Raw genomic sequence first — 12,099 nt, forward strand, 5'->3', positions numbered from 1 at the left:
GCCTCTTAAATAAGATTGCCCACAAATGGCCTTTTGGAGCTCCAGCAGACCAGGAAGCGAGACGTGACTTTTTTGATCATGGCACCCACTTGTAGAACTCCATCCCTTGTGATGCTCACTTGGAGGGGGCCCCAATTGCCATTTAGCAGACTGTGGCTGCAATCCTAGCCTCACTTTCCTGGGAGAAAGTCCCATTGAACACAATTAGGACTTACTTCTGAATAGGTCTGGTTAGGATTGTGCCCTGTGAAGATTTCACTTTTCTGCCAAACTTTTAATTTGAATTGTGTTTTGTGCTGCGATTTTAATTGAACCTTTTCTCATGGTTTTCATTTTCTTTTCTTTTTTCCAGGGTGCATTTTAAGTACGTTGTTAGCTGCCTTGGGGGCCCAAAGGAATATTTTGAATAAATTAATCTGGCTTGCCATTTGGGAAATAGTACTACACTAGAAGCATCTTGCTATGATCCAGCTGGGACAATATTTATATTTTATTTCTCCAACTTCTAATCCCCCGAAGTCCCGTGAGGCCGACAGTGCAGCCTCACTCCGAGTCGATGCCCACGTCGGCGAAAATGCGACCACAACACGCCAAGGTTGGAAAAGAAATATTTATTGAAAAGATCTGGAAAATAGTTATGCTCTCAGCACTTTTGTTGTACAAGTTTTCAAAGCATTAACAAATATGAAACATTGGGCATTTTTCCTTTGGAAAGTTCAGGAACCTGGGCAGCAAACACCCCGCCAATGCAAGCTTGCAGAAAATGACAGTGGGTTGACCTTGTGGCAGAGTGGGTTCGAAAAGGACACAGATGGTCGGCGAGCGGGGCTACACCCACCTTGCCAAGTTAACCAAGCCTTTACTCACCACCCCAGCAAATCATTTCTCCCAGCCCTATCCCTGTTGGACTCACCCTGTACCACAGGGTTCTAGGATGCCAACATTGGGTGCACATGAATGATACTTTAAGGGAAGATAGCAGCTTGGCAGGCCTAGTCAAAGTAGCTGTGCCTAAGACAGGCTGGCAGCTCACAGCAGGTTTGACACCCCCCCCATATTTTGGTTTCACCGAACGAGATGCGAAACCACCACCTCTGGAGCTCCCTTGGCCTGCAGTGGGCTTGCCTCCCTACAAAACCTTTTCCTCATGTGCCTGTATTCTTGCCTTCTGGGCAGGCTCACAAGCCACCCTTTGCAGGACAATGATCTATGGACCTGCCAACTGCTTGCCAGATTCATTCAGACAAGTCGCTTGCCAGTAAGGGAAAGGATTTGAGTCTGGTGTGCTGTTCACACACAGCACAGCCTAAACAAAAACTTCAGAGGATGGGTAAGAACATTGGATTTCACAACTTCATTTGAGGATGTAGAGTGGAATTTGGGTTACAGTACAGAAAATATCAGCTTTGACCTTGATGCCTTCTGTTTGTTCCTTCCTCGTTCCTTCAGTGTTCCCTGCCCAAGACAGCAAGTGGAGTTTGGGCTCGCTTGGTGCCCAACTCAGCATGGACAATAGAAAGCTGGGAGGTCACTGGCAACAGCCTGTCCTTGCACATGTGCAGGACTGAGTAAGGAAGAGACAGAGCACAGCTGACCCTGCCGTGCGTCAGATCTTGGGTTCTGGTATTTGGGTAAAGAGATTTATGGGAATTCTGCTCCTGGGAGAGGGACAATGTTGGTGGACATCAATCACCCTACTCAGGCCACAATTAAGTGTACTTTAATTGGCAGCTAGCTGCTCAAAGCCAAGATCGCAAACGAGAAGTTCAGTGGTTTCAACACTTGTTTTCCCCAGAGGGTCCAGTCCACTCCAGCGTCTGCCTGCCTATGGGTGAACAGAGCCATTTAACAATATGAATATGAACCAAATTTCACTCCAAAGCCCAGCTGAGCAAGCTACACACACCTGAAAGATATGGTTATATATAAAACTAGATTTTTCAGAGGGACTTTTAACAGCAAAGCATCTGTTTGAGGGAGACTTTATAACAAATGTTTATTTTTTTAAAAATCTAGAATGTAGTCATATTCTGTAAAAAAAAAGTTTAGGAAACAAAAGTACAGGGCCAGCCCACGTATTAGGCCGAATGAGGTGCATACCTCAGGCAGCAGGAGGGTGGAGGTGCCCCCTCTATTGTTGCTCTTCCCCGCACACCCTGGGAACAGAGGGGGAAGCATCACTGATGCCGCAACTCACCACTCCCTTCTCTATAGTTCTGGTCTGTTTCTCACTTTTCAAATTCAGGGAACTGGAGCAGAAGTGGTGGAACTGATGATCTGTGAGATGGGGGGCAGCTTTTTGCAAACCACCTCTTGTACTAGGAGGTAACTTGCCAGCCCTGTGCTAATTTCACCCTCTCCCTTTTAAAAAAGACATATAAGACAGACTCATTTTAATGTACGGCCTCAAGTTTCTGCCTCCCCCTAGTAATCCTTCTGACCACATTAAAGCGCTCAACAGGGACGCTAAAAATAAAAGGCTTTTTTAAACTCTGGCTCCTTTTCTTTTTAAATTATTGCATGAAAGAAAGAAAGAAAGAAAGAAAGAAAGAAAGAAAGAAAGAAAGAAAGAAAGAAAGAAAGAAAGAAAGAAAGAAAGAAAGAAAGAAAGAAAGAAAGAAAGAAAGAAAGAAAGAAAGACTTCTATTCAAAACAGAAACACACTGCTGTTTAGAAAACCCGTAAGTGACTTGAAAAAACAATGATAGCACAACCATAGCACAAAATTTGAGTGAAAACAAGCTATCTGAAAGCTGGTTAAACATCCTTCCAAAATTCCAAAAGGGAGAGGTAGGAGAAGAGGCCTTGCAGCTTTTTGTTTGTTCAGACCACACTGGTAGACACCCCCCCCCCCACACACACACATACACTATTCTAGTCCACAAAACATTCAACAAGACTTGTTTTTATACAAATACATTAACATAGAGAGAGTGCGAGAGACAGAGAGAGTTTTAGTGCAGTTCATATTGTCATGAGTTGAAGATTTGCTCTGTGCAAAATTAAACAGTCAACATTGGGGGGGGGGGTGAAATAAAATTAAAAGCCTCAAAACAGTGACCGAACTCTACTGCATACGGGGGTCATGACTGCCTCTCCCCACCTTTCCACCCCATTTGTGCCATAGACATTGCAGTGAGCCGAGGACACTCCTTAAGACCTTTGTAACAAGTTCACAGCTGCTTGGGCAGGAAGGAAGGTCAGAGAATGGGAAAAGCATTCATGTAAAACATCCATGTAAACACTGAGAGGCCTGGTCTACTACAGGGTGGCAGAACGGGGTGGTATAGTCCAGCAGCAGTAGAATGATTCTGCTTTAGAATGAAGGTGATGCCTTTTTTAAAAAGCCCCGACTTTGTAAAACAGGAGAAAACACACCCTCCCATCAAACTGAAAACAAGGGAAAGGTTGAACTCCAACCTTTCTTCCCAGTAGGACAAGATTTCTACATGCAGTCATTTTTTTAATGCAGGGGAACATTTCAAACTGGTATAATAGTGCCTCCCCCCCCCACACACACACACATACATTTGTAGCAAGAAGTCATACAGTCCACCTGGCATTTACCACCTCATGTGTAGAGCCACAGACCTGAGCCACAACCCATTCAGAGCTTGCAAAACATATAAATACATCTATTCAGTACAAACCACCTGCATCCTTACCGATCCCCTTCTCCCGGTCTTCGTAAAAAGCCCAGTAGAATTAAAAAATAAAATATATGTACACCCACAAGATAGGAGCTTTACAAAAGGGGAAAGAAACATCAATGCGCGCTTAAGGCACCAGAGCAAATACGCTGGGAATCCTCCAATCTTCCAACTGGGCTGTCGTGTAATATTCGGACACTTGCCGCCGACGTCCGGTAGCACTAGTCTAGTTTAGAGTCAAGAGGCATTGATCAGGGCCCTGTCTCAAGCAGCCAAGTTTGCACTCAATGGTTCAGAAGACAACGTCCTACTCAGACTGTATCCCCTAAAGTGGATTGTAACTCCGGTCCGATCCCTGTTGAATGGGTCACTCGGATGCACGCATTTTTTAAAGACGGAGGAGATGCTCTTAACCTGCACATGTTGAGCTACGGAACAATATACAGAAAAGAGCTCCGAGCCATCTGCAGACTAGCTTAGGAGATAGGCGCAATCGTGAATCTTGTCTCTTGAGCTGGTTGGGGTGTGGGGCAGGACCCCACAAGAACCCTTTCCCTGTAAAAGGGAAGCACTTGTAACTTCCGTTCCTCCCATTGCCACCAATCTTCTCTGCATTCCCCCTCCCAGTGCTGCCCAGTAGAAATATGCCCCCAAAGCTGGAGGAGGAGGTGTTTCTACTGAGGTCAGATATTACAGCAAAAATGGCTGTCGTTAGAAGAATAAACAGCAGAAACCAATCTGCTGGAATCTTTTTGCATAACTGCCATGAGAATTGCATGACTTTGGCATGATTCACTGGTAAACAACTCCAGCGCAAACTCTTTTGAAACAGCAAGGACTCATAAGAGCTTGGTTTTTGTTCCCAGCAGAGTTTGTGCGAGAACTGGTCCCAGTGCACACGAAACACACCACAGCGTACGCCCCAGAGCGTTTTCCAACACAACCTGAGAAGCCACGCTTGCCTGACAACCTCTCATGCTGTGGTCTCATCCAGAGGGGATCGGAGAAGCTGCACCTCGATGACAAAACCAACCAAAATTGGCTGGTTTCAATCATTGTCAAGGAGGTGCTCTGAACTTAGTATTAACACTTATTAGAGCTGATGGTGGAAGAGGGAGAAAAAGACACAACCCTGTTCTAAGCAGCTGTCAAAAATACATTTCTTAGAAACGGAAAGAGAAAAATGGATGTTTAGCAGAAAACTTATTACTGTGGGTCCTTGTTTTGAAATCTGACAAATTTTTTTTTTTTGCTTTTCAGTTTGGGGCTACTGCACAAACATCGCACATTTGCCTGATCTGCAGTCAGGCCCGATAAAGAAACCAGTAGATTTGCCAACCCTAGGAAACAAGAAAACGTTGTCCGCTTTCAGTGAGGCTCCCGTGACAGTTCTTGCCTCAGAGGCATGGTGCTCGGAATGCACGTCGCGCCGTGATGAGCCCAAATTTCTGTGTGCTCTGTTTGGCTTTTGACTCGCATCTCCAACCCTTGCCGGGGACGGGAAACAGCTCGACACGAGAGCACCAGCAAAACAGACCGATATGAGGTACGCAGCTGTCTCCAAAATAGATATATTGGTCTACTCCCAAGTAGCTACAGGCTTAAAAATACACCTTCATATACAAGGGAGATCTCCTCCAAGCAGCCTCCACGGGAGTCAATGCTCAAAACTCCTCTTCCTCGTCCACGGCAAAGTTATTTTGTTTCTTTCGGACGTTCCAATGCAGGCACTCGGCCAGACTTTCAAACCAGTCGCTCACAGGGTCTTGGAAACAGATTGAAGGGAGAGGGTAGCAAGAGGTAGTGATGTGGATGCTGAAAAGAAGAGAAGGGGAACGGCTCTCGTTTAATACCAGTCCCGAAAGAGGACAAAAACCGAAGCAATAGCAACAAGCAGATATCGTCCCTTCATTCTTTCTTGAGTCCATGATCTTGGCAGGAAAGCTCAGGAGGCCAATCAAGGACAATGATCCACAAGCCTCCCTTCCAGGTACAATTCAGTTAAAGCCCTGAACAGCTTGGGATGAAGGTGCCTGAAGGCCAGCCGCCCTTCCATGCAAGTCCACTTGCCAAATAACATCTTCTGTTTAGGTTACTGCTGCCTGGCAGTAAAAGTTTGGTCATCATTGTATGTGGGGACAGGGACTTTTCAGTGGCTTCCCCCCAAACTGTAAGGGAACTCCCTTCTTGGGGGAGGACAGTACTCCCCCCTAATCCTCCTGGCCTTTCAAAGCCTACTAGAGAAGCCTTGAACTGATCTGTGCTGGTTAGTTGAAGACTATTTATGGCTGTGTTTTAGTTCCCTTCTAGTTGTGTTAAAATTTAAAGCCTCGCTGCGTTCTCTTTTGTGTTTTACGCTGCCTTCGGACATGACCACCCTCAGCCAAGGATGGCAAGGGTGGGCAAGATGGAGTCACCAAAGACAGAGCCCCCTTGGACACAGGAAGCCTCTTCCTACCAACTCTGCTCTTTTATCCATCTAGCTCAGTGCTGCCTGCACTGTCTGGCAGCAGCTCTGCAGCGACTCTGACAAGAGGTCTTCCCCAGCTTTCCCTGAAGACTGAACCCGGGATCTCCTGCGTGCAGAGCAGAGGCTCTGCCAATGGGCTACAGCCCCTCCTGCACCTCTTGTGAACTCCTGGGTTTCGTGTGCTTACAGTCCTTTTCCTCCAGGGAGATGGCACTCACAAGGTAGAAAGCAAACTCGACCAATCTGTGCATGCAACAAAAACTATAAAAATTAACCAAAGACCAAGATCCTGGACTGGAGTGAGGAAATGGGGTAGGGAATGCACCCAGTAAGCCACATTAGCACTTTATATTCAACTTCCTCTTTGGCTGTCGTGCCCTCTGGGGTCCAATCTATCCAGCTAAACCTTCCTCTGGCTTTCCATCATTTCTCGGTATCATGCCTTTTTACTTTGCTCTTGCTCTTTTACGTGCCTTTTTACTTTGCTCTTTTTGTTCTGGCGTTTTTCATCCTTTTAATCAAATAAAACTCTGTTTATTGTACTATTGTCACCTGCCTGATTTCAGTTCATGCAAGAAGGAATTGCCCCAGACCTATGGCTTTTAAACAGACTCCCAGGAATTGGGGGGGGGGGTGGTGGTCTTCATTCTTCTGGGAGGGAGGTTTCCCCAAGGCAGACTCCTCCTGTCTGGTATACTTGGCTTTGGGTAGTGGTAGCAAACTCCTGTTCCAGTTAAACTCAGTTTCAGGGACAGGTTCAAACTGGTTGCATTTGCTAGGTGCTGGATCACAAACCCATCTAATTACAACACCCTCCTGTGGGGAGAGGGCATTCAGCTGCTGCCGACTAATGAAAAATGAAGTCTCTCAGAACTAGTGATGTTTTAAACAATAACAGGTCATTTGACAATCAACCATCCTCACCTGTCTCCATGGCAGATCTCCTGCCTCTTCCGTCCATCGAACGAAACCCATGCCGTGTTCCTGGCATCCGGAGACAGCATGATCTGCGGAAAGACAAAAGCATGTGAATTCCAAGAGCGCAACAAGTTGAGCTTGCGGAAGGAACGGGGAGGGGATTTAGCTCAGTGGGAAGAGGGCCTGGATTTGCATGCAGAAGGTCCAAGATTCAATCCCTGCCAGCATCTCCAGGCAGGGCTGGGAAAGATCTCCAGCAGAATCCATGGGATGCCGCTGGTCAGTGCTGACAATACTGAGCTAGATGGAGCAAGGAAGGGTCTGACTCAGCAGGAAGTAGCTCCCTATGAAGACACCTGAGCAGTGAACATAACATAAGAACATAAGAACAGCCCCACTGGATCAGGCCAAAGGCCCATCTAGTCCAGCTTCCTGTATCTCACAGCGGCCCACCAAATGCCCCAGGGAGCACACCAGATAACAAGAGACCTCATCCTGGTGCCCTCCCTTGCATCTGGCATTCTGACATAACCCATTTCTAAAATCAGGAGGTTGCGCATACACATCATGGCTTGTACCCCATAATGGATTTTTCCTCCAGAAACTTGTCCAATCCCCTTTTAAGGCGTCTATGCTAGACGCCATCACCACATCCTGTGGCAAGGAGTTCCACAGACCGACCACACGCTGAGTCAAGAAAGTGGAGGAGGAACAGTTACATTGTCTGCCCAGTCAAAGCCATCAAAATTACCAGAATGCAGCTGGAATTATAAAAATAGGCCGTCTCCTCCCTCAACCAACCAACCACCGTACTGGTCATCTGAAGACCTGCTTCCAAGTCCCTGAGCTTTCTGAAGTTAGGTGGGCAAGTAGTGACCAAAGCACAAGGTCACAAAAGCATGGTGGCAACCTGCACACAGAATGTGCTTCTCGTACCCAGGAAGGCTGGTCCTGGAGCCACATGCAATGAACAACATGCTGACTGGCGCCCACCACCTGGGTGCGCATAGCTTGGGGATTTTAATATCATTCGTGTACATGTGTATAATCACATTCAGGCAACTATTCCATTCCAATGCAGCATCATTTGTTATTAAGACTTGTTTGCATTTTTCTTAAACCGCAACAGGAAGGTGAAAGGGGGTGGCTGCAAATTTATACCCAGTTACATAATGTGTTGCTTCTTTTTGTCAAAGAGTGGGATAGCCAAGTGAAAAAGGAAAGGTTGCAGGGATAATTGTAAGGAGGGAGGGAAGGAAAGCTCCGAGTGTACACACAAAACAACGTCAGCAAGAGACTCCACATTAGAAGCTGGGATCTGGAGGCTTATAGGTGTTGCCAATCCCTAAATGGCCTGCCTAGAGGGGGGGAAAGATTTCTTTGCTGGAAGGCTCTTAGGAGCTAGGGGTTGAAACACAGCCCCTTCTCAAAAGAGCCCTCCAAGAAAGCAAGCTGCCATATACTGCGTAGAATTTAAAACTTCAAATAAAGCTGTTAATTGGTTCATCTGAAACTGATCTGATCCTGACCTCTAGGATTTAAGTGTGTTTTGGCACTTTACGTAAGGAAGCTGCATGGCTCGGCAGGTGAAGAGAACCAGGTTCTAGTGCCAGTGCTTTAGAAAGTTGCCTAACAGGCAGCTTAGGGAGGTGCAGAGGAGTGTGACAGAGGGAGAGAGAGAGAGAAAAAAAGAGATTTCTAAAGAAGGAATGCAGTTCAGAACACACCTTCAGCTCCACCCCGGCGGGGACAACAATCGGTCGGAAGGACAGCGAATGTGGGCAGATGGGGGTGAGCATGATTGCGGGGACGTTCGGGTGGATCATCGAGGCGCCTGCGGCGGCTGCATATGCCGTGCTGCCGGTGGGAGTGGAGACAATGACTCCTGAGCAAAGGGAACAAAAACCATTATATTCAATGGCCCTCTCTGTCTTTCAGGCATAGGTCAGATAAAACATCACCCTTGCAGTGAGCCTACCCAAGCTGAAAAACAGCCTGCCAGCTGCACAGAAACTCTGGCTTGGGCCAGAGTCTGGTTTGGTGGGCCTATCGTAGACCAACCATCAGCCCCTTTCCTTTGAAAACCCAGTCACCCAACAACTTCTTGCTTGTGTTGCCTCAAGTCAAAGAAGGGTGTGCACTGGCAACACACGCAGTTTCCTCCTTTGGCCTTTCTTCATACCTTAGAGGTAGCCTCGTAGCTCACACTGGCCCCTCCCTCTGCCGAAATGCTGTGCTGAGATACTTGGCTTATTTCCAACCACAGTTAGGAAACAAAACAAGCTGTGAAATCACAGTTGAATCCTGGCTTCTTTTTTCTCCTAACTGTGGTAGGAAGTCAAGCACACAGTTCCTCTGTCTGGATGCTGCATCAACAGCTCTGGTTTCCTTCCAGGCAGAAATAGTTTTACCTCCCCTACCTTGCACACACATAAGAGGGGGCAGGAAGAAGCAGACAAACCTCTTGCCCTCCCCACCCCAGATCACAAAGGCTCATCCCCGCATCATGTCTGAATCAGCCTGCACCACTTTTTTTCATAAAAGGAAGCTCACCATCTCCTTGCACTGTAGTTATAAGATGCCCATCCAAGAAGACGTCCACATTTGAAAGGTAGGATGAAGGGCCTCGATCCACAACCACCTCGTTCAGGACCTGCCAGCAGGAAGCAGAGGATGAAATCTGACACGTGTAGGAATGACACATTCAAACATTCAGCGTGTGGTTGGTCTGTGGAACTCCTTGCCACAGGATGTGGTGATGGCGACTGGCTTGGACGCCTTTAAAAGGGGATTGGACAAGTTTCTGGAGGAAAAATCCATTACGGGGTACAAGCCATGATGTGTATGTGCAGCCTCCTGATTTTAGAAATGGGCTACATCAGAAGGCCAGATGCAAGGGAGGGCACCAGGACGCAGGTCTCCTGTTATCTGGTGTGCTCCCTGGGGCATTTAGTGGGCTGCTGTGAGATACAGGAAGCTGGACTAGATGGGCCTATGGCCTGATCCAGTGGGGCTGTTCTTATGTTCTATGCAGATTGCTCAGAACTCAGACCACAATGGGTTTTAATTTCTTGTTTTGCATACTGGACATTTTATTCTTTGTGGAACCACTTTCAGCTTATGGAGAAGAGTTTTAAACAGAAATATAGAAATGAATTGTGATAAATTAAAAAAAAAAAACTACTGCAAAGAATGGATATTAAAATCCAAGAAGCCAAAACCATTAACTATATTTTTAAAAGGATATAAACAAAGTTGCCTTATTGTGAGTCAGACACTCCTCTGGATCTGTCCTCCTCAATATTGTCTGAACTGATTAGCAGTGGTATTCTAAGGTTTCAGACATACCCTGGTCCTACCTAAAGAGGTTGCCAGGAAATGGAGCTAGGCCCAATATCAAGCCAGAGGCCTCCCCACTACCACCCTGAAGAAAAAGGCTGCCAAGTTTGAAACTTTTCAATACTACCGTTTTCTACATTAGCAATTCAATGACATTCTCGCACAGAAAACGAGAAATGTACTGCAGCAAAAACACAGGTGCAGGAAAAAAAATACAGCCTTGATACACACACCTTCCTAACAAACCAAAACAGCTCTGTGTACATGCCATTTGAGAAATGAAACCAACCTATAAAGACATCTGCCCTCGCTCACCTGCACACCCACCCCTCCTCCCCAGGACCCCTTTCTGGCAATTTGGAGAATGGTTATCTAAAGAGGAAGCAGGGGTATGGGGTACCCCTTTTCCATTACGGGGTACAAGCCATGATGTGTATGCGCAACCTCCTGATTTTAGAAATGGGTTATGTCAGAATGCCAGATGCAAGGGAGGGCACCAGGATGAGGTCTCTTGTTATCTGGTGTGCTCCCTGGGGCATTTGGTGGGCCGCTGTGAGATACAGGAAGCTGGACTAGATGGGCCCGTGGCCTGATCCAGTGGGGCTGTTCTTATGTTCTTAACTACAATTCCCAGGAGGCCTTGCAGGTCTCTTGTTATCTGGTGTGCTCCCTGGGGCATTGGGTGGGCCGCTGTGAGATACAGGAAGCTGGACTAGATGGGCCTATGGCCTGATCCAGTGGGGCTGTTCTTATGTTCTTATGAAGCAAAACAAAGCCTGACGTGCACACCCCAACCCACCTGATACTGCATGACTTGCTTGAACATCTCCTTCTCTAGACTTGGAGACATCAGTCCGTTCTCCTCAATTCCATTCTGAATCATCGTTTTCTTCTCCCGGTGCTCTTTTACCACTTTCACTTTCAGCCTGCTTCGGAGTACAAGGGCCGCATTGCCTACAAGGGGAAAAGGCGTGTGTAAATCAGTTTTCTTCCAAGGCAAAACCTACTGGTGGGAGACTATCGGCCACCATGCACGTGGAACCTCTATATTCAAGAGCAGCATCTCTCTGAATACCCGTTGCAGGGAAGCAACAGTGGGATAAGGGCATGCCCTCATGTCCCGCTAGTGACCTTCCCTAAGGCATCTGGTTGGCCACTGTGGGATGACCAGGATACTGCACTAGATGGGCCTGCTCCAGTAGGACAATTTTGATACTTCTATTAGGATTAGATACATTCATGGTGGACAAGCAATGACTGACAATCACAGCCAACAAAGGAAACTCCACGTTCAGGTGCAACACTACCTATGAATACCATTTGCTGACAGGTGAACAGAACCTCTATCTCTGAATAGATTGGGTTTTGGGCCCAATCCAGCAGGGCTCTTTTTATGTTTTATATTCTTAACACGACCAGAACCTACTTAAGATTCTACAAGGCACTAGTTTTTGTCTTATGCCAAAGGCTAAAGCTAGGCAGATTTCACTAAAAACCCATCACAAGAACAGAAAATTAGGGCAGTGGAACTCCCTGCCTCTTGAGATCAGAACAGCTTCCTCTCTGCTGGCATGCCACAGGAATATGAACACTTCTCTGTTTCAGCCTAACACCTGGACTTAGCTCTCTGAATTAGTTGGTACCAATCTGTTGGATCTAGGTATGAATTTGTTTGTGTCATTTTTGTGACCTCTGCTAATTGGGTAAGAGGCACTTTTTCAA

The 12,099-nt window shown here is 46.7% G+C and overlaps 1 protein-coding gene across 1 annotated transcript in view; it reads right to left on the minus strand.

The window, feature by feature from the left end:
- Window positions 1–2,645: 2,645 nt before the first annotated feature.
- NADK (NAD kinase) overlaps window positions 2,646–12,099 on the minus strand; it is a 53,513-nt gene continuing 44,059 nt past the window's right edge. The window contains exons 8-12 of the mRNA XM_066637168.1: window positions 11,177–11,331; window positions 9,592–9,691; window positions 8,766–8,923; window positions 7,045–7,127; window positions 2,646–5,465 (exon numbers count right to left, since the gene is read on the minus strand). Of these exons, the coding sequence (XP_066493265.1) occupies window positions 5,315–5,465; window positions 7,045–7,127; window positions 8,766–8,923; window positions 9,592–9,691; window positions 11,177–11,331 (647 nt within the window). The 3' untranslated portion in view covers window positions 2,646–5,314. The remainder of the gene's footprint in view (window positions 5,466–7,044; window positions 7,128–8,765; window positions 8,924–9,591; window positions 9,692–11,176; window positions 11,332–12,099) is intronic.

The sequence above is a fragment of the Tiliqua scincoides genome, chromosome 9 (assembly GCF_035046505.1).
Source record: "Tiliqua scincoides isolate rTilSci1 chromosome 9, rTilSci1.hap2, whole genome shotgun sequence".
Taxonomy (NCBI): Eukaryota; Metazoa; Chordata; class Lepidosauria; order Squamata; family Scincidae; genus Tiliqua; species Tiliqua scincoides.